The following is a 23,015-nucleotide window of genomic DNA, read 5'->3' as shown; positions in this document are numbered from 1 at the left end:
TCCCAAAGTTTGGATGGCTGATGAGATATAATCTCTTCACTCCTCAAGGGACAGATTCATACTTTTGGGATTCCTCTTAATTGTTACCATCTGTGGGGTAAAGTCCTGGGCAAAACCAGGACTTTATCTACCTCCTTTACCCTTCTTGATGTGTCTCTTGTCTTGTTTTGGAGGCACTGTATGGTTATCAGGTCCTTTTTAGAAGAAAATTGTTCCATACATATCTGTACATTTGTTGTGTTTATAGGAGGAGATGAATTGAGGGTCTACCTAAGCTGCCTTATTGAACATTCCTCTAGTTCTTCTTTTAAGAGTATTATTTTAATGGTCCCTGTAATGATATTACCAAATACTATGGTTTTGTTTACACCCTCATCCCCTTTTGACCTCTTGCATTCATTGTAATGTGTCTAGTCCCTTAATTTCCCTGAATTTCAACTACTAGGGTTTTCTTTTCTTTTTTTTTCTTTCTGGCTAGTATATATCTATCTGCATTTCTGGCATTTCATCCTCCCATGTCCAACTCAAGTTGTTTATGGTGTAGTTCTTGGTTCATTTCTTTCACTCTTCTCTACATACTGTCCCTAGAAGAATTCATCTATTATTATGGCTTCAATTTTCACATCTCTAAAGGTATATCTATGAGAAACAGACTCATAGCTATAGGGAACAAATTGATGGTTACCAGAGGAGAGATGGGTGGGAGAATATGTTAAATAAGTGACAGAGATTAGGATTGCACTTGCTGTGATGAGCACTGAGTGTTGTATGGATATGTTGAATCACTATACTGTACACCTGAAACTAATATTTCACTGTATGCTAACTAACTGGAATTTAAATAAATTTTTTAAAGAACAGAGAATTCTCTTCTTTTGATAATAGCTATCAAAAACATAGAAAATGTCACAATTTCTCATTAAGTCAAGAAACATTAAGATCAAGAATAAGATTAGGGTACATGAAAGACATCTTTGTTTCTTCTTTTTCTTTCACAACCTTTGTTGGATCTGGTCTTCTAATATTTCACCATGTCACTCAGAATAAGTGTCAAAATTCTTACAATTGTCAACAAAATCATAAATAATTTGACTTGGTGTTCTCTTTTTTCAAGATTTTATTTATTTATTCATGAGAGACACGGAGAGATAGAGAGGCACAGACACAGGCAGAGGAGGAAGCAGGCCCAAGCAGGGAGCCCAATGTGGGACTCAATCCCGGCTCTCTAGGATCACACCCTGGGCTGAAGGTGGCTCTAAACCACTGAGCCACCCAGGCTGCCCTTGGTGTTCTCTTTGATCTCATCTTATTTTCCTCCTCATCAATCTGACCCAGTCCCTTTGGCCATCTTGCTTTTCCTAGAACATCCCAGCAATATTATCTAGGTTCTGCCTTGATATCCCCCCTCTCCCTACAATATTATTTCCTCAGATTTCCAAATGGCTAATTCTTTCCTTCAAATATTTGCTCAAATGTCTATTTCTCAAAGAAGCTAATGTAACCATACTATTTAAAATTGCAACAATCGGGATCCCTGGGTGGCGCAGCGGTTTGGCGCCTGCCTTTGGCCCAGGGCGCGATCCTGGAGACCCGGGATCGAGTCCCACATCGGGCTCCCGGTGCATGGAGCCTGCTTCTCCCTCTGCCTGTGTCTCTGCCTCTCTCTCTCTCTCTGTGACTATCATAAATAAATAAAAAATTAAAAAAAAAATTGCAACAATCTCTACCCCCTGCACTCCAATTTTATCTCATCTATTTTTTTCTATAGAATTTGCTACCTTCAGTTATATAATATAATTATGTTTACTGTGTATATCCTCTGGTAGAATGCAATATCTATGACATCAAAACTCTTAATTTTGTTTACTAATATATCTGAAATTCCCAAGATAGTGGTTGGCATTCAACATTTATATAATAAGTAAATTAGTATGACATTTTTTAGAAAATTAGCAAGAAATGAATCAAAGAATTGCTGGGCAGTTTTAAAAATCCAGATGACACTAGGTAGTATAATTTTTATTGTGCTCAATTCATTCATCCAAAGAGAGTGCAGAGAACTATCTGTCAAAAAGCTATCTATCAAGGTGATATTTGACCTGGTCATGAAAGATAAGAAATATTGTGAAAGGCAAAGATAGTGGGGAAATTTCTCTCCAAGAAAATCCAACTAGTTAATGAGAGAGCCAGTCTATAAAATTACATCATTAGATACAAAATAACAGTATGATATTTAAAGATGATATTAACTGAAGTAAAACAAAATTTCCAGACAGAATCCCAAGTGAATGGTGAGAGAGACACAGGGTTGGCCACTGACAGAAGCATAATGAAAGTCTAAGGGGCATAAAAGCAGCAGAAGATTGTGATATCTCTACATGAGCTTTTTAAAAAAAATACTAAACTATAAATGGAAAGAAGATGAACCAACCTCTGATTTTTTAATAGTCTTATTTTAGACTATTCTTTCTTGTCTATTGTATTACTGTGTTGCTATGCTGTTGCTTTGCTATGTTTCAAATATGCAACTACTCTACTTATCTCCCCTAATTCACCATTAGTTTTGATTTCTTATTAACTTTTGGCCATCAGGAACTAACTCAACTTCCAAGATTCCCTTCCTTAGACAATGTTTCACTTTCTGGAAAGTCCCAGAAACTCAAAACCCTTTCCTGCATGGAAAAAATTCTACCACTTATTATTTCCTGAATTATTGTAATAATTTCTTACTAAGTTATTACAAACTTAATTTTGATTACTATCTTAGTTCAGGTTGCTATGACAAATATCATAGACTGGGTGGCCTAAAGAAGACATATTTCTCACAATTTGGTAGACCATCAGTGCACAATTATGGTACAAGAGCGGTGGACTTCTGGTAAAGGACCTCTTCTTGGCTTGTAGACACCATTTTCTTGACATATTCTTGCATGGCATAGAAAGAGCTCTGGTCTCTTTATTTCCTTATAATGGCAACAATCCCAACATGAGGGATCCATCTTTATGACTTCATCTGAACCTAGTTACCCACTAAAAGTCTCTACCTCCAAATACCATTACATTGGGGATTAGGGCTTCAAAATGTGAATTTTAGGGGAACACAAATATTCAGTCCACAGCTGTTTCCCTTCAAGTGTTAACTACAGTTTAATTGAAGCATTTACAAATCTAAAAGCCAAGGGGCACTGGGTGGCTCATTCAGTTAAGGGCCCTACTCTTTGTTTCAGCTCAGGTCATGATCTCAGGGTCCTGAGATTGAGCTCACATCAGGCTCCATGCTCAGCATGGGTTCTGCTTGCCCCTCTCCTCTGCTCCTCCCACCACTCTCCTTTTCTCATAGATAAATACAATCTCTAAAAAAATTATTTTAAAAAATATATTTATTTATTTTTTTCTCTATTTCATGAAAGACAGAGAGAGAGGCAGATACATAGGCCGAAGGAGAAGTAGGCTCTGTGCAGGGCGCCCAATGTGGGACTAGATCCTGAGACTCTGTGATCACACCCTGAGCGCAAGGTAGATGCTCAACCGCTGAGCCACCCAGGTGTCCCTAAAAAAAAATTCTTAAAGCCAAAATATAAATGAATTAATTTAAAATGTTTGGATTTGGGGTAATGTGAAATGCATTTCTAGTGCATCTCCCAAATCACAATATATAGATGAAAGTTATCCCACCTATATTTAAGGCTTGGCACAGTTAATACTTCATCCTAAATATTTGGGAAGCATCATGATGTAGAAAAAAAATACTGAACTGTAAATCAAGAGTTAGTGATAAGATGTATTTCTGAGAGTAAAATAAAGATACACATAACAAATGGCCAAGAAACAAAAATGTAATTTATACAGGAGGAAATAAATATGTATAAGAAACAAAATTATTAAAAATATTTACCATGGTTAATAATCAAAGCAATCCTATGAGATCATTTCTCATATAATAATGAAATAAAAATTAAATAATGTATACCTAAATTATATAAATATAACAAATTTTATATGTATTATGTTTGTAAAATATCTTACATATATATCTTACATAGAGGTGGTGAGGCTTTAGGGATTGTGGCACGTTTATTCACTGTTGACTGCAAAAGAGGAATAGTGTAAACTGTTTAACCTTCTATGAAGGAAGAGTCATAAATGGAGCAATACTATTTGATTCAGTAATCCCATTATTTTAAATGTATTGTAATAAAGATATCAGCAGAAGGAAAAGCAAACTCTAGGAATAAAGACTGCAATACTGTCTGTAACAGAAAAACTTTGGAATTAAACTAAATATATGAAATCAGGAAAATGGTTTAGTGAAATATATTACATATAATAGCATGCATTCATTGACATGATAATTATAAAACCTTGATAATTAAAGGGGAAATCTAATACTATCCTGGTATAAAACTGAAGCAGGAAAAAATATTATGGGATCACAACTAAGCAAATATCTGCATCCTTCTGAACAAAGATAGTAGTATGCAAATATTAATATAATTAATTCGTGTGGTGGAATTTGGAGTGACTATCAGTTATTTTATTTTATTTTATTTTATTTTATTTTATTTTATTTATTTTAAAAAGAAAATAGATTTTATTATTTAAAGCCATTTTAAGTTTACAGAAAAATTGAACCGAAGGTACAAGTGCCCCCATATATATCTCTCCCTGCCCTCGCTGCCACCCCACTTTCAGTTTCCTCTGTCATTAACATCTTGCATCAGTATGGCATGTTTGTTACAATTACGAACCTAAATTGATACATTATTATTAACTAAAGTTCATGGTTTTTTTTTTTCAGCTCTGTGAATTTTATTTTATTTTATTTTTATTTTTATTTTTCCTTTTTTTTTTTATTGGTGTTGAATTTACCAACATACAGAATAACCCCCAGTGCCCGTCACCCAATCACTCCCACCCCCCGCCCTCCTCCCCTTCTACCACCCCTAGTTCGTTTCCCAGAGTTAGCAGTCTTTACGTTATGTCTCCCTTTCTGATATTTCCCACACATTTCTTCTCCCTTCCCTTATATTCCCTTTCACTATTATTTATATTCCCCACATGAATGAGAACATATAATGTTTGTCCTTCTCCGACTGACTTACTTCACTCAGCATAATACCCTCCAGTTCTATCCACGTTGAAGCAAATGGTGGGTGTTTGTCATTTCTAATAGCTGAGTAATATTCCATTGTATACATAAACCACATCTTCTTTATCCATTCATCTTTCGATGGACCCCGAGGCTCCTTCCACAGTTTGGCTCTTGGGACTTCATCAAGATAAGAAGCTTTTGCACAGCAAAGGATACAGTCAACAAAACTCAAAGACAACCTACAGGATGGGAGAAGATATTTGCAAATGACATATCAGATAAAGGGCTAGTTTCCAAGATCTATAAAGAACTTCTTAAACTCAACACCAAAGAAACAAACAATCCAATCATGAAATGGGCAAAAGACATGAACAGAAATCTCACAGAGGAAGACATAGACATGGCCAACATGCATATGAGAAAATGCTCTGCATCACTTGCCATCAGGGAAATACAAATCAAAACCACAATGAGATACCACCTCACACCAGTGAGAATGGGGCAAATTAACAAGGCAGGAAACAACAAATGTTGGAGAGGATGCGGAGAAAAGGGAACCCTCTTACACTGTTGGTGGGAATATGAACTGGTGCAGCCACTCTGGAAAACTGTGTGGAGGTTCCTCAAGAGTTAAAAATAGACCTGCCCTACGACCCAGCAATTGCACTGCTGGGGATTTACCCCAAAGATTCAGATGCAATGAAATGCCGGGACACCTGCACCCTAATGTTTATAGCAACTATCAGTTATTTTAAATACATTTTGTGTTTTCATACTATGTTACCAATTTAAAATATTCTAGTCCTTTAAAATAGTTGTGAGATCTTAGACACATAATGTACGTCGATAGGACTTGATTCCTACATAAATGTTAACGGTATGATGAGTATTCAGTACTTCTCATTTTTAATGAACATTAAGATGACCAAGGGAAGTTGTTGAACATGCAGATTGCTGACTCCATCTTAGCCCTTGACTTGATAAGTCAGGGGTGGTGCATTTTTAATAAAAAATAAAAATTATATATAAGTTTCACTTACAACATTATGTGTTTTGATGCAGTCTCTAGAAAAAAATGGGAACTCTCTATAATTAAGATAAATAAAATCTTCCTCTTTCTCTCTTTTTTTTTTACCTTATTTCTCAGCCTGAAGCAAAGTGGATTCATAAGCTTCTTTAAAAAACAACTGAGCGCTTGGTTTCACAGAATGGCCTTACCATGGTAAATGCTGGCTACTCTCGAGTGAGCATTTCTGCTTCTGTGGAACTGTAATAAATAAAAACAAGTCTTACGTGAGTCCCAGGAGCTAATTTTTTTCGTGTAATTTATAGAGGTGATTTTAGAGGTATATGCTGTACTTATAATGTGCTTGAAATACTCAAGCCAAATTGCTGTAGCATTTTACTCCATGTTCTTGAAACTAATTTGGAAACCGTTTTTGAGTTTAGGTTAAAACTTACCAATCTTCCTTTTGATACCCTTATCATGTGTTTTTAAATATATATTTTACTTTAGCATTAAGAAAAAGTAAACAGAATGGAAAGAACCAGATCTTTTATGCCTCTAAAAGAAATAGAAAACTCTATGTAGACAGTAATAACCACTTCCTCCATACATAAGCAAACCACTAAATGTAATCATTTACCTTTAGAAACTGTTTTCTTTAGTCTATTACTTTATTTAATGATAAGCTGCAAAATACCCTGAAAGAATAATGCACATTTGTCGATTATTTTATATTGTCCAGGAATATACTTGTCACATTTATTCCTGAGAGCAAGAAATGGATGTGAGAAGAAAGATTACAGATTAGATGATAGATAGATAGATAGATAGATAGATAGATAGATAGATAATAGATAGATAGATAATTGTCTTAGTCTGTGTTCAGGCTGATATAACAAAAATAATGTAAACTGGGTAGTGCATAAACACCAAAGTTTATCTCTCACAGTTCTGGAAGCTGGGTGGTCTGAGATTAAGGCACCAGAAAGTTCAGAGCCTGGTTAGAGTCCACTTTCTGGTTCATAGACTTCCCTTCTCATTGTATCCTCACATAGTAGTAGGGAGCTATGGAGCTCTGGGTCCTCTTTTATAAAAGTACTAACTCCTTTTGTGAGAACTCTACTTCCCCAAAGCTTCCCAAAGGCCCTTCATTTGGGGTATTAGGCTCCACCCTAATACCATCATATTGGGGATTAGGATTTTAACATATGAATTTTGGGAGAACACAGACATTCAATCTATTGCAAAGATAAATATACAGATAGAGTTATAAGCAGATATAAATAAGAAGACTTTCTTCATTGCATCCAATCTGCCTTCTGCCTTTTGTTATAAGCTTGACTTCCATTTACTCAAAAATTACTAGATTTCAGATCCAATTCTTAAAGAGGTATCATTTTTCTAACCCATTTGATAACATCTTATACATGTGTTAAGTGACACATAAAAGGTTTTACTGCAATATTGTAAACAAGAAAAGTTCAAAAACAATCCAATTATCTGTCAATAAGTGATTGGTTGAATATATAACAACTTTGCAATTGAATGACTTGTGAGTGAGAAAAGGAATAAAGAAGCTATGTAGTGATATGGAAAGATCTCTGACTTAAGTTTTAGTGAAAAAAAATCAAGATGAATAAGAGAGTATATGCTGTATGAGCTATGGTATTTTGTTAAGCAGGAAGAGAAAATGTGTGTGTGTATGTCTGTATTTACCTGTCATTATTTAAAGAAACTCTAGAAGGAAACAAAATAAGAAACACAATTGCCTATAAATAACCAGTGACATCTGAGAAACAAGGATGAAATTCAGACCCAATACTGCTATTCAGACAATATGCAAGGATAGATATGTAATTATTGGTAAAATACTTCCAATACAGTCAATACATGACAGCTATACAGTTCACCCTCCACCTGAAATGTCTCTTTGGCATTCTCCCCTAGAACACCGGTGATCCTCCAAAAATTCAAAGGTAAAGTGTAATGAAATGTATAAAATACTTATTAAGAGAAACCATGGTGAAGAATAAAGGAGAAAAGGAGAAATAGTAGGTAGGGAGAATCTTCAGATTACCATGCAGTTCTAACCTATGTTAAAGGAGAAAGAAAAAGGAAAGCTGGGAAGGAGGAGCCTCAGACTGTGCTGCAGGTCAGAGAAAGTCTTAACCAGGCCAGTGAGGAGCCCTAAACAAATAGTGCTCTTTAGAGGAGTCTGAGTTGGTAAGTAATATCTGTGCCATACTACCCCCACAGTGCTACATCATTAGCTGGAAGCAATCCAGTGAAAGAGCTGTTGTGGCTTGCACACTGTTGGATTTCAAATTGTTGTAGCTTGAGGCTATCAAGTAACTACTCCTCACGGCAATATTTCTTGAAGTAAGATCTAAGCAGCAAATTCCCATGAGTGTCATTATACAGATCTACTTCTCTATCCAAACTCACCCCTCCAAAGTCCCCTCAGGCTTCTCCTTAGGGGAAACTTAACAGTAGTGGAAAAATGATAGCCTTCATCACTTCCGTTAATCTTAGGGTCACAAGTGGCTGACCTCCTACACTGTACATTATTTCCCCCTCAACTTCAGCTATTGCTTCTATAGGTCTTGCTGCCTTACCTGGTGGTATGATCTCAAACTGCATTCCTGAAGGGTCTGAGCACTAGTAATCGTACTCTTTCCAAACTCCATTCATAGTAAAAATTGGGCAAGGGAGTCTAAGTGGATCTTGTGGCTTCCACATATATTCTTTTTCTTATATTGTGAAAAGGAACTCTACCTCCTCTTGCTCACCAGGTTAAATTATCTGTCAAGTTGGTGACTCTTCTTCACAACAGATGGCTTCTAAGCATAAGGAGTTCAAAGTTCCCTGACAGGGGCCATAACGTACTTCAATGGGACTGTTATTGTATCCCCTGGCAATAATATGTCTCCTTTGGGGGGGATTAAGACTTATAAAATTGCATTGGACAGAGCTGATGTAACAAGAAGAACACAAGCCCCCAGTGAGCTATCGCAAGTGATGGTAAGTGAGGCCACTCCTGAGTATATCACATTCCTTGATTTCTAAGGACATATGTTTTTCCTATTCAAGACACAACATTATATATAAGTTTCTGTTTTCAGCACTATAACACTATATCTTAAAGAAGTTATAAGATAACACACATCTTATGTTGTAAGATATAACACTATATCTTAAAAAATGACACTCAATTTTTCAGAGTATTGCATCCAAGCTAACACTTAATTGTGTTTCAGTAGGTCATTCAAGCGCTCTCTGAGGTCAACTGCTTATGGATAGTACAATATGTAATATTAACAGTGAACCTCTTAGTTAGAAGTTCACTCTTGTACCTCCTTTACTGTGAATTGAATCCTTTGGTTGGATGCTATACTCCTTCAAGGTCATCCCTGAGTGTGGCTGTAATGTAGGTGCCATATATCTATAGCTTGAACCTACATGTGAACCAACCTATTTATAAACCAAATCCAGGCTTTCTCTCTTCATTCAAATAATTATACATGCAAGCTGAGGGAAGGTGCTGGTATGAGTATGTTGGATGACACAGAGGTCTGTGTAATGTATTCATACAGTTTATTTATAATCTCTGACCCTGCCTGGACTTGATCCCAGAATGATTATGTCCATTTTATGATAGCTACTGGGCCTGCATACTTTTTGATTTGGTATATCCAACAGAATCTGGCTTATAATTGGGAGTTATGAATTCATAAACATGCCCTAATATATAGCATTTTGTCTCTTTTATGGCCCAGTACCATGCCAAGAACTGTCTATTAAAGAACATATAATTCTCAGATATAAATGGCATGGCCTTCCTTCAGAATCCTAGGGTCTTACATTGAGATTATAACACTGGAACCTGCCATAAGCTCCACCCTTCACATTTCCCTAAAACTGACACCTCCCAAATCATAGTGTTTTCTTCATTGTATACCACAAACAGCAGGGCTACTGACACCACAACTTGGACTTGATGTCAAGCTGTTTTCAGTTTCAAGGTCCCACTGAAATCTGTCAGCCTTTAGCGTAACCCAGTAAATCAAATGTAGTAGTATTCTTAGGTGTGAACTGTGTTGCTCCAGAATCCAAAGAAGCCCATCAGACATTGTATTTCTTTCCCTTTAGTATTAAATGCAAGATACAGTATTTTTTTCTTTTCTGTAGAGGGAGAAATGTCTCAGCATGTCTTTGACCACTGGATTAAAATTTTTAGTAATATTGCAAGTTGCTGAATATTTCTGGGATTTATCTTCTATTCTCTAAAATAAATATGCCTTAATAAAGCCTTCCAGCATATTATTCACCTTTCTTTATTATCCTGCATCATCAGAATAATGCCATTGATATAATATTCTATAGGGTATCCAGGTTTTCCAAAGTTTTTTGGACTATGTTATAAGAAAGAATGATAGATTTAATACAACCCTGAGCAGAATTGTAAATGAATATTATCATCTGTCTCATATGAGAGTAAACTTTTCTATTTCTTTTTTCTGATTAAATGGAAAAGAATTAGTTGTCAAAATCAGTGTATTTGAGGTCTTACTAAATTGATCTAACAACAATATCATGCCCAACAGAACAACTACAATTGGCGATACTACCTGGATGAACTTGTAGTAGTTTGTAGTCATTCTCCACTATTCATCCAATTTTCTCAGTAGTCAGATTGGCAAATTAAGCGGAGACATGAGTGAGACTATCACTCCTGTATACTTTATCTCTAAAAGTAGTATAAATCATTGCCAGATGGATCCAGGGATGCAATGTGTGTGTGTGTGTGTGTGTGCGTGTGTGTGTGTGTGTGTGTGTGTGTGTTATACATGTATTATTTTTTCTCCTGGGGGGTGTGTGGAGGAAGTTTCAAAGGTTTCCATGTGATTTCATTACTATAAAAGCCACTATCTGACAGTCTATGGACCACCTAGAGGTTTATTCAACCTGCTAAGTATGCAACCGGAAATGATACACTTAGAAGTTGAGGAAATGGCCAGTGGGTGGGTTTGTAAGATCAATTAGACCCATAGTAAACTGAATCATAACCAAGACTAATACCTGTTCACATGTACTTGTTTTCTAGGGCAGTCTAGCAAAGTGACAGGTACCTAAACTACCACAAACTGAAGCTACCACAAACTGAGTCACAGAAATTTATTCTTTGACCATTGTTGAGGCTAGAAAAACAAAACCAAGATGTTGACAGAACTGCTTTCTTCTGAGGACTATAAGGGAAGTACTCTACTTGGCTGGCAGGTGGCTGCCTTCATACTCACATGGCATTCTCTATATATGTCTCTGTGTCCAAGTTTCCCAGTTTTATAAGGACACACATCACAATGGATTAGGCTCTATCCCAATGACCTCATTTTAACTTGATTATCTCTGTAAAGACTCTCCCTCCAAGGTCATGTTCTAAAGTACTGAAGGTTATAACCTCAACATATAAACTTTGGGGACAAATTCAATCCATAACACCTGTAAGTCCTTACTAAAGGATACCATGACAATGATGTTTCAGTTCTCTGGATATCAATGTCAAGTCAGATACTGTGTCCAATGGTCCTCAAAGTACCTGGGTATTCTCCTTTCCCCAGTTTACAGACAGTCAAGTAAATGGCTCTAGGTCCATGAAGAAAGCACTTATTAAAAATATTATTGACTATATTTTCTATGCTGTACTCTTCATCTGTGTGACTTATAACACAGATGTGTAAGTTTGCATTTGTTAATCCACTTCAACTATTTTATCTATTAACAGAATTTTTTTCAAATTACACATTAATATCCTTTTATTCCACAAAATAAAAGTATTATTATATACTCCATGTTTATAAGTATTTTTTCAATATTGGCCAAATACTCATTTTCAATTTTAAAAATTTTTTTTGAAAAAATTAAAAATAGGGATGCCTGGGTTGCTCAGTGGTTGAGCATCTGCCTTTGATTCACAGTGTGATCCTGGAGTCCTGAGACCAAGTCCCACATCAGGCACCCCACATGGAGCCTGCTTCTCCCTCTGCCTATGTCTCTGCCTCATTCTCTCTCTGTTTCTCATTAATAAATAAATAAAATTTTTAAAACAATTTTTAAGAAATTAAAAATAAAATAAAAATTTTTTGAGTATGGTTGAAACAATGTTACATTAGTTCCAGGCATAAAATAAAATGATTCAATAAGTTTATACATTATGCTATGTTCACCACAAGTATAACTACCATCTGTCACTATACAATGCTATTACAATATCATTGACTATATTCCTTATGCTATGCCTTTTTTTTTTCCCATGGCTTATTTGTTCCATTACTGGAAGGCTGTATCTCCCGATCTCTTTCACACATTTTGCCCATCCATCTCCTTTATCCCCTCTAGCAACCATCATTTTTTTCCTGTGTATTTATAGGTCTGATTCTGCTTTTTGTTACTCATTTGTTGTTCAAACAACATATATGAGTGAAATAATATGGTATTTTTCTTTCTCTAATTGACTTATTTCACTTAGCACAATACCCCCTAGTTCCATATGTATTGTCACAAATGGCAAGATCTCATCCTTTTTTATGTCTGTGTATTATTTTACTATATATGCATATACCATATGTATATGTGTATCCTACATCTTCCTTGTCCAATTATCTATCCGTGGGACACTTAGGTTTTGGCTAATGTAAATAATGCTGTGATAGACAAAGGGATGAATATATATTTTTAAATTAGTGTTTTTGTTTTCTTTTGGCAAAAACGCAGGGGGAAAACATGAGAGACTATTAATAGGAAACAAGCTAAGGTTTGCTGGAAGGGAGGTGGGGGCAATTGGGTAATTTGGTGATGGGCATTAAATAGGGCATCTGTTGTGATGAGCACTGGGTGTTATATGCAACTGATAAATTATTGAAACTAAGTATGTACTAGATGTTGGCTAATTGAATGTAATTTAAAAAAACAGTGGTAGAATTAGTGGATCATATGGTAATTCTATGTTTAATTTTTTGAGGAACTTTCATATTGTTTTTCATGGTGGCTGTACAAATTTATATTTCCACCAACAGTGTATGGGGTCCCTTTTTCTCCACATCATTGCCAACACTTGTTAATTCTTGTATTTTATATTTTAGCCATTTAGTGAGTTGTAACATCTTGTCATTTTGACTTGCCATTCCCTGATGATTAGTGGTGTTGAGCTTCTTTTCATGTCTGTCGATCATATGTATGTCTTCTTTGAAAAAAAAAAGTCAACTCATGTCCTCTGCCCATTTTTTAAATCAAATTATTTAGGGGTTTTTTGGTTTGTTTTATATGCTCTTTATATATTTTGGATATTACCCCTTTTCAGATATATGATTTGCAAATATTTTCTCCCATCCAGTAATATGTTTTTTTGTTTTGTTTTGTAGATGATTTCCTTCACCATGCAAAAGTTTTTTGTTTACATGTAGTCTTAATAGTTTATTCTTGTTTTTGTTTCCTTTGTCCTAGGAGACACATCTAGAAAAAAATGTTGCTATGACCTATGCAAGGGATATTATTGCCTGTTTTCTCTTCCAGGATTTTTATGGTTTCAAATCTCACACTTAGATCTTTAAGCCATTTTGAACTTATTTTTGTGTATGATTTACAAACTGGTCCAGTTTTAGTCTTTAATGTATAACTATAACTATCCAGTTTTCTATGTACCATTCATTGAAGACCCTGTCTTCTTCCCATTTTATATTATTATCCTCTTTGTTGTAGATTAACCATATAGATGTGTTTATTTATGGGGTATTCTATTCTATTCTATTCTATTCTATTCTATTCTTCTATTCTATTCTATTCTATTCATCTATGTGTCTATTTTTGTACTGTTTGGATTACAACAGCTTTGTAGTATATTTTAAAATCTAGAATTATGATACCTCCAGCTTTGTTCTTTCCCAAGATCACTTTGTCTATTCAGATATTTTTTGTGATGCCATACAAATTTTAGTATTATTTGATCTAGTTCTGTGAAAAAAAAATATTATTGGCCTTTTGATAGGGATTGCATTGAGTCTGCAGATTGTTTAAAATATTGTTAAAATGGGCATTTTAACAATATTAATTCTTTTTTTATTTTTTTAAATTTCTTTTTAATAGAGCTCAATTTGCCAACATATAACATAACACCCAGTGTTATGTTATTTATTTATTTGGGAGGAAGAGAGACAGCTCATCCCATCAAGTGCCCCCCTCAGTGCATGTCACCCAGTCACCCCAACCCCCCGCCCACCTCCCTTTCTACCACCCCTTGTTCGTTTCCCAGAGTTAGGAGTCTCTCATGTTCTGTCACCCTCTCTGATATTTCCCACTCATTTTCTCTACTTTCCCCTTTATTCCCTTTCACTATTTTTTATATTCCCCAAATGAATGAGACCATATAATGTTTGTCCTTCTCTGATTGACTTATTTCACTCAGCATAATTCTTCTAATCCATGAACATGGAATATCTTTTCACTCATTTATATCATCTTCAATTTCATCAACATTTTCTAATGTTCAAACTACAACACTTTTGCTTCCCTGGTTAAGTTTATTCCTAAGCTAATTTTTTTTGGTGCAATTATAAATTATTTTGTTTTCTTATTTTTTCTTTCTGTTTCTTTGCTACTGGTGTATAGAAATGCTACTGGCTGTGGATATTAATTTTGCATACTGCAATTTTACTGAATCCATTTATTACTTCTAGTAGTTTTTTATGGTGGGGACTTTAAGGATTTCCTATGACAGAATCAATTGTGTCATCTACAAAGAACTGTGGTTTATCTTATCTTTTACCAATATAGGTGCCCCTATTACTTTTTCTTATCTGATTGCTGTCAGTAGGACTTCCAGTACAATGTTGAATAAAAATAGTGAAAGTGGACATTCTTCTCTTTTTCCTGATCTTAGAGGAGAAGCTCTCAAACTTTTTTACCATTGAGTATAATGTTAGCATCTATGTTCATCAGAGATATTGGCCTGCAGTGTTTTTTTTTAATTGTGTCTTTAATCTGTTTTTAGTACAGGGTAATGTTGGCCCCAAAAAACATATTTTGAAACTCTCCCTTCTTTTTGGTTCTTTGGAAAAGTTTGAGGTGAATAGGTATTAATTCTTCCTTAAATGTTTGGCAGAGTTTACCTATGAATCCATCTGGTCCTGGACTTTTATTTTTATTTTTTGGTAGTTTTTTGAATGTTAATTTAATTTCATTACTAGTAATTTATCTGTTGAAATTTTCTCTTCCTGATTCAGTGTTGAATGATTATAAATTTCTAGAAATTCACTCATTTCTTCTTGGTCGTGCAAACTGTTGGCAAATAATTTTTTGTAGTATTATTTTATAACCCTTTGTATTTCTGTGAATTTGGTTGTTGCTTCTCCCATATTATTTCTTTCTAAAAATATTTTATTTATTTATTTGGGAGGAATAGAGACAGCACAGAATGAGAGGGAGAAGCAGACTCCCACTGAGCAGAAAGCTCAATGCACAGCTCAATCCCAGGACCATGAGATTATAACCTTAGCCAAAGGCAGATGTTTAATTGACTGAGCCACCCAGGCACCCATCTCCTCTTATATCTGATTTTACTTTTGAGTCCTTTATCTTTTTTCTTGATGAGGCTGGATAAAGGTTTATTAATTTTATTATTTCAAAGAATCAATTCATGTCTTCATTGATTTTTTTCTTTTCTCAGTTATTCATTTTTTTAGTCTTTTTTATTTATATCTGTTTTCATCATTATTTCCTTCTTACTCACTTTGGGCTTATTTTTTCCTACATAATTTATATGTAAGATCAGATTGATTATTTGAGCTTTTTTTTTTTTTTTTTGAGGTAAGCCTGTACCATTATCTTTTTCCCTCTTAGAACTGATTTTGCTGCATCCCAATGATTTTAGGTCACTGTGTTTTTATTTTCATTTGACTTCTTATATATTTTTAAATTTTTTTTCTTTTATTGCTGCATGAGCCAATGGTTATTTAGTGTCATGTTGTTTAGCCTAAGCAGGTGTGTGGGGGGTTTTCCAAGTTTTTTTTTTTTTTTTTGCTTGTGATTGATTTCTTTTCTTTTTAAATAATAAATTTATTTTGTATTGGTGTTCAATTTGGCAACATACAAAATAATATACCCAGTGCTCATGCCATCAAGTGCCCCCTCAATGCCCATCACATTCACCCCCACCCCCCGCCATCCTCCCCTTCCACCACCCCGAGTTCATTTCCCAGAGTTACGAGTCTTTATGTTCTGTCTACCTCTCTGATATTTTCCTACCCATTTCTTCTCCCTTCCCTTCTATTCCCTATCACTATTATTTATATTCCCCAAATGAATGAGAACATATAATGTTTGTACTTCTCCGATTGACTTATTTCGCTAAGCATAATACCATCCAGTTCCATCCATGTTGAAGCAAATGGTGGGTATTTGTCATTTCTAATGGCTGAGTAATATTCCATTGTATACATAAACCACATCTTCCTTATCCATTCATCTTTCAATGGACACCGAGGCTCCTTCCACAGTTTGGCTATTGTGTCCATTGCTGCAATAAACAACGGGGTGCAGGTGTCGGGGCGTTTCATTTTTTTCTGCATCTTTGAGGTAAATCCCCAACAGTGCAATTGCTGGGTTGAAGGGCAGGTCTATTTTTAACTCTTTGAGGAACCTCCACACAGTTTTCCAGAGTGGCTGCACCAGTTCACAATCCCACAAAGAGTGTAAGAGGGTTCCCTTTTCTCCGCATCCTCTCCAACATTTGTGGTGTCCTGCTTTGTTAATTTTCCCCATTCTCACTGGTGTGAGGTGGTATCTCATTGTGGTTTTGATTTGTATTTCCCTGATGGCAAGTGATGCAGAGCATTTTCTCATGTGCGTGTTGGCCATGTCTATGTCTTCCTCTGTGAGATTTCTCTTCATGTCTTTTGCCCATTTCATGATTGGATTGTTTGTTTCTTTGGTGTTGAGTTTAATAAGTTCTTTATAGACATTGGAAACTAGCCCTTGATCTGATACGTCATTTGCAAATATCTTCTCCCATTCTGTAGGTTGTCTTTGAGTTTTGTTGACTGTATACTTTGCTATGCAAAAGCTTCTTATCTTGATGAAGTCCCAATAGTTCATTGTTGCTTTTGTTTATTTTGCCTTCCTGGATGTATCTTGCAAGAAGTTCAAAAAGGGTGTTGCCTGTGATCTCCTCTAGGATTTTGATGGAATCTTGTCTCACATTTAGATCTTCCATCCATTTTGAGTTTACCTTTGCGTATGGTGAAAGAGAGTGGTCTAGTTTTTTTTTTTTTTTTTTTTGAGAGTGGTCTAGTTTTATTCTTCTGCATGTGGATATCCAATTTTCACAGTACCATTTATTGAACAGACTGTCTTTCTTCCAGTGGATAGTCTGTCCTCCTTTATCGAATATTAGTTGACCACAAAGTTGAGGGTCCACTTCTTGGTTCTCTATTCTGTTCCATTGATATGTGTCTGTTTTTGTGCCAGTACCACACTGTCTTGATGACCACAGCTTTGTAGCACAAGCTAAAATCTGGCATTGTGATGCCTCCAGCTATGGTTCTCTTTTTTACAATTCCCCTGGTTATTCGGGGTCTTTTCTGATTCCACACAAATCTTAAAATAATTTCTTCTAACTCTCTGAAGAAAGTCCATGGTATTTTGATAGGGATTGCATTAAACGTATAAATTGCCCTGGGTAACATTGACATTTTCACAATATTAATTCTGCCAATCCATGAGCATGGAATATTTTTCCATCTCCTTGTGTCTTTCTCAATTTCTTTCAGAAGTGTTCTATAGATTTAGGTTATAGATCCTTTACCTCTTTGGTGAGGTTTATTCCTAGGTATCTTAGGTTTTCGGGTGCAATTGTAAATGGGATTGACTCCTTAATTTCTCTTTCTTCAATCTCATTGTTAGTGTATAGAAATGCCACTGACTTCTGGGCATTGATGTTGTATCCTGCCATGCTGCCAAATTGCTGTATGAGTTCTAGCAATCTTGGGGTGGAGGCTTTTGGGTTTTCCATGTAGAGTAACATGTCATCGGCGAAGAGGGAGAGTTTTACTTCTTCTTTGCCAACTTGAATGCCTTTAATGTCTTTTTGTTGTCTGATTGCTGAGGCTAGGACTTCTAGTACTATGTTGGATAGCAGTGGTGACAGTGGACATCCCTGTCTTGTGCCTGATCTTAGGGAAAAGGCTCCGAGTGCTTCCCCAGTGAGAATGATATTTACTGTGGGCATTTCATAGATGGCTTTTAAGATGTCGAGGAATGTTCCCTCTATCCCTACGCTCTGAAGAGTTTTGATCAGGAATGGATGCTGTATTTTGTCAAATGCTTTCTCTGCATCTAAGGAGAGGATCATATGGTTCTTGGTTTTTCTCTTGCTGATATGATAAATCACATTGATTGTTTTATGAGTGTTGAACCAGCCTTGTGGCCCGGGAATAATTCCTACTTGGTCATGGTGAATAATTATCTTAATGTACTCTTGGATCCTATTGGCTAGTATCTTGTTGAGAATTTTTGCATCCATGTTCATCAGGGATATTGGTCTATAATTCTCCTTTGTGGTGGGGTCTTTGTCTGGTTTTGTAATTAATGTGATGCTGGCCTCATAGAACGAATTTGGAAGTACTCCATCTCTTTCTATCTTTCCAAACAGCTTTAGTAGAATAGGTATGGTTTCTTCTTAAAAGTTTGATAGAATTCCCCTGGGAAGCCATCTGGCCCTGGACTTCTGTGTCCTGGGAGGTTTTAGATGACTGCTTCAAATTCCTCCCTGTTTATTGGCCTGTTTCTATTTCTTCCTGTTCCAGTTTTGGTAGTTTGTGGCTTTCCAGAATGCGTCCATTTCTTCTAGGTTGCCTAATATATTGGTGTATAGCATATAGCTTGATTTCCTTGGTGTTGTTAGTGATCTCCCCTTTCTCATTCATGATTTTATTAATTTGAGTCTTCTCTCTCTCCTTTTTATTCAGGCTGGCTAATGGTTTATCTGTCTTATTAATTCTTTCAAAGAACCAACTCCTGGTTTTGTTGATCTGTTCCACAGTTCTTCTGGTCTCGATTTCGCTGAGTTCTGCTTGAATCTTTATTAACTCTTTTCTTCTGCTGGGTGTAGGATCTATTTACTGTTTTTTATCTAGCTCCTTTAGGTGTAAGGTTAGCTTTTGTTTTTGAGTTCTTTCCAGTTTTTGGATGGATGCTTGTATTGCGATATATTTCCCCCTCAGGACTGCTTTTGCTGCATCCAAAGATTTTGAACGGTTGTATCTTCATTCTCATTAGTTTCCATGAATCGTTTTAATTCTTCCTTAATTTCCTGGTTGACCCTTTCATCTTTTAGCAGGATGGTCCTTAACCTCCACGTGTTTGAAGTCCTTCCAATCTTCTCATTGTGATTTAGTTCTAATATCAAGGCATTATGGTCTGAGAATATGCAGGGTATGATCCCCATCTTTTGGTATCGAATCAGACCCGATATTTGACCCAGTATGTGGTCTATTCGGGAGAAAGTTCCATGTGCCCTTGAGAAGAATTTGTATTCAGTTGAGTTTGGATGTAAAGTTCTGTAGATATCTGTGAAATCCAACTGGTCCAGTATAACATTTAAAGCTCTCATTTATTTGGATATGTTGTGTTTATAAGACCTATCGAGTGTAGAAAGTGCTAGATTGAAGTCACCAAGTATAAGTGTATTATTGTCTAAGTATATCTTAACTTTGGTTATTAATTGATTGAGATATTTGGCAGCTCTCACATTCAGGGCATATATATTGAGGATTGTTAAGTCCTCTTGTTGGATAGATCCTTTAAGTATGATATAGTGTCCCTCTTCATCTCTCACTATAGTCTTCGGGGTAAAATTTAGTTTATCTGATATAAGGATGGCTACCCCTGCTTTCTTCTGAGGACCATTTGAATGGTAAATGGTTCTCCAACCTTTTATTTCAGGTTGTAGGTGTCCTTCTGTCTAAAGTCAGTCTCTTGTAGATAGGAAAGAGATGGGTCCTGCTTTTTTATCCAGTCTGACACCCTGCGCCTTTTGATGGGTTCATTAAGCCCGTTCACATTTAGAGTTACTATTGAAAGATATGAGTTTAGTGTCATCATGATATCTCTTCAGCCCCTGTTTTTGTGGATTTTTCCACTGGACTTCTTCTTAACGGGGAATTTTAAGAGTCCCCCTTAAAATTTCTTTCAGAGCTGGTTTGGAGGTCACATAGTCTTTCAGTTCCTGCCTGTCTTGGAAGCTCTTTATCTCTCCTTCCATTTTAAATGATAGCCTTGCTGGATAAAGTATTCTTGGTTGCATGTTCTTCTCATTTAGGACCCTGAATATATCCTGCCAACCCTTTCTGGCCTGCCAGTTCTCTGTGGAGAGGTCTGCTGTTACCCTTATACTCCTCTCCATAAAAGTCAGGGATTTCTTGTCTCTTGTTGCTTTAAGGATCTTCTCTTTATCTTTGGAGTTTGCAAGCTTAACTATTAAATGTCAAGGTGTTAAACTGTTTTTGTTGATTTTAGGGTGGGATGTCTCTATTTCCTGGATCTGAATGCCTGTTTCCCTTTCCAGATTAGGAAAGTTTTCAGCTATGATTTGTTCAAATACATATTCTGGCCCTCTGGCCCTTTCGTCGCCTTCAGGAACCCCAATTAAACGTAGGTTTTTCTTCCTCAGGCTGTCATTTATTTCTTTTAATCTGTCTTCATGGTCTTTTAATTGTTTGTCTCTTTTTTCCTTAGTTTCCCTCTTTGCCATCAACTTGTCTTGCATGTCACTCACTCGTTCTTCCACCTCGTTAACCCTTGTCATTAGGACTTCTAGTTTGGATTGCATCTCATTCAATTGATTTTTAATTTCTGCCTGATTAGATCTAAATTCTGCAGACATGAAGTCTCTTGCGTCCTTTAATGCTTTTTACTAGAGCCACCAGTAGCTGTATAATAGTGCTTCTGAATTGGCTTTCTGACATTGAATTGTAATCCAGATTTTGTAACTCTGTGGGAGAGAGGACTGTTTCTGATTCTTTCTTTTGAGGTGAGGTTTTCCTTCTAGTCATTTTGCTCAGTGCACAGTGGCCAAAAGCATGTTGTATTGGGAAAAGGAGAAAAAGAGAGGAGAGAAAGAAGGAAAGAAAAGAGAAAAAGAATAAAAAGGAAGAAAAAAAGAAAAAAGAGAAGAAAAGGAGAAAAAAAGAAAGAAAAAAGAGTAGGGAAAACAAACAAAAATCAAAAAAAAAAAAAAAACACGGGGGAGTATCCCTTGACTTACCCTGGAACTTGTCAGTGTAGCTGGTCCTCTGGGGGAGGGGTCTGTTTTGCTAATTTCCAGTTGTTAGCACTTGGGGGAGCTGCTCAGGGAAAGTTATTTAAGCTGTTTATCCTGGGAGTCCACTGTTAGGCTCACTGGGGGTTGTTTATCTTGTGAGGCCCCAGGAGGAACAACCACAGTGGCGGCGGCCAGCTCTGGAGCCCTGGATTCAGCTCCTGCAGTAGCTACAGAGCTCTCAGTCTGCAGTGTCCTGGATGCTCCAGCGGCGGGGCTGCTGATCTGCTCAACTCGGGGCAGGAGCGTCCTTGCTGTCCTGGGCCCTCCTGGCCTCTGCCTGTTCCCGGGGGAGCGCCGGATCCTGGGCTGTGTCCCCAGCGCCCTGGGCGCCCGAGCCTTCGCTGTTGGATTCGTGCTCCTGGCTGTGCAGCCCCCTCCGCTGAGCCTCCGCCCGAGCCCCTCCGAGCTGCTCCCGGGTCAAGCCGAGAGCGCGCTGCAGCCCTTTAGGGAGCTCGGCGCACTCTCCCCGGGGCGCAGTTGCTCTGTTAATGTCCCAGGGAGCCTGAGGGCATCCCCGCCCTCCTGGGGTCCTGCTCCAACTCCCTGTGAGCTCCTTTCCGCCCGGGAAGTTTGGTGAAGCTCCTGCTTCTCCGGGACAGAGCTCTCCTGTCCTGGAGACACTCTCCCCTGCCTTAGCCCGGCTCCTTGCGGGGCCCCTCCCCCTTGGATGCCTTTTGTTTCTTTATTTCTTCCCCCCCCTCCCCGTCTTCCTACCTTGATGGAAGTGTGAACTCTTCTCACTGTAGCATTGCAGCTGTTGTCTCTTTAAATCTCAGGCCAAATTTGTAGATTTTCAGGATGATTTGAAGGTTATCTAGGTAATTTGGTGGGGACAGGTGACTTGGGGACCCTACTCTTCCGCCTTCTTGTCCTTCCCCTCTGTGATTGATTTCTTATTTCATACTTTTGGGGTTGGAAAAGAGGCATGATATGATGCCAATCTTCTTAAATTTATTGAGACGTACTTTGTGGCCTAGCATGTGATCTATCCTGTATAATTTTCCTTGTGCACTTGAAAGTAATGTGCATTCTGTTGGTTTTGAATTGAATATTCTGTGTATTTCTGTTATATCTATCTGGTCAATGTGTAATTCAAAGACACTGCTTCCTTATTGATTTCCTTACTGGATGATCTATCCATTGATGTAAGTGGGTCATTAAGGACCCCACTATTATTGTATTACCATCGATTGCTTTTTTACTTACATTAATATTTGCTTTATGCATTTAGGTGCATCATTATTAGATGGGTAGATATTTAAAATTATATTTTTGTTTGATCCCTTTGTCATTATGGGATACCTTTCTTTGTCTCTTGCTACAGTCCGTTTTAAAGTCTATTTGTCTCTGCTATAAGTATTGAAACTTTGACTTTTCACTCACGTCAATTTGCATGGTATGTGCTTTTCCACAGATTCACTTTAGTTGGTGTGTGTCTTTAGATCTGTGGGTAATCTCTTGCAGGCAGCATATACATTAGTCCTGTTGTTTTATCAATTTTGACAACCTATGTCTTAGGATTGGAGTATTTAGGCCATTTATATTTA

The 23,015-nt window shown here is 36.8% G+C and overlaps 1 protein-coding gene across 5 annotated transcripts in view; it reads left to right on the top strand.

Annotated features, from left to right (window-relative positions):
• CYLC1 (cylicin 1) overlaps positions 1–6,389 on the top strand; it is a 134,765-nt gene extending 128,376 nt beyond the window's left edge. For all 5 annotated transcript variants that reach the window (XR_012026163.1, XR_012026164.1, XM_072815632.1 and 2 more), the window contains one exon: positions 6,240–6,389. Coding sequence is in view for 3 of the 5 variants with exons in the window: in XM_072815634.1 (XP_072671735.1) it covers positions 6,240–6,272 (33 nt within the window). In the remaining 2 variants the exon portion in view is untranslated. The remainder of the gene's footprint in view (positions 1–6,239) is intronic.
• Positions 6,390–23,015: the final 16,626 nt, after the last annotated feature.

This window comes from Canis lupus, chromosome X (genome assembly GCF_048164855.1).
Source record: "Canis lupus baileyi chromosome X, mCanLup2.hap1, whole genome shotgun sequence".
Lineage (NCBI taxonomy): Eukaryota > Metazoa > Chordata > Mammalia > Carnivora > Canidae > Canis > Canis lupus.
This window is presented reverse-complemented; position numbering and strand designations above follow the sequence as displayed.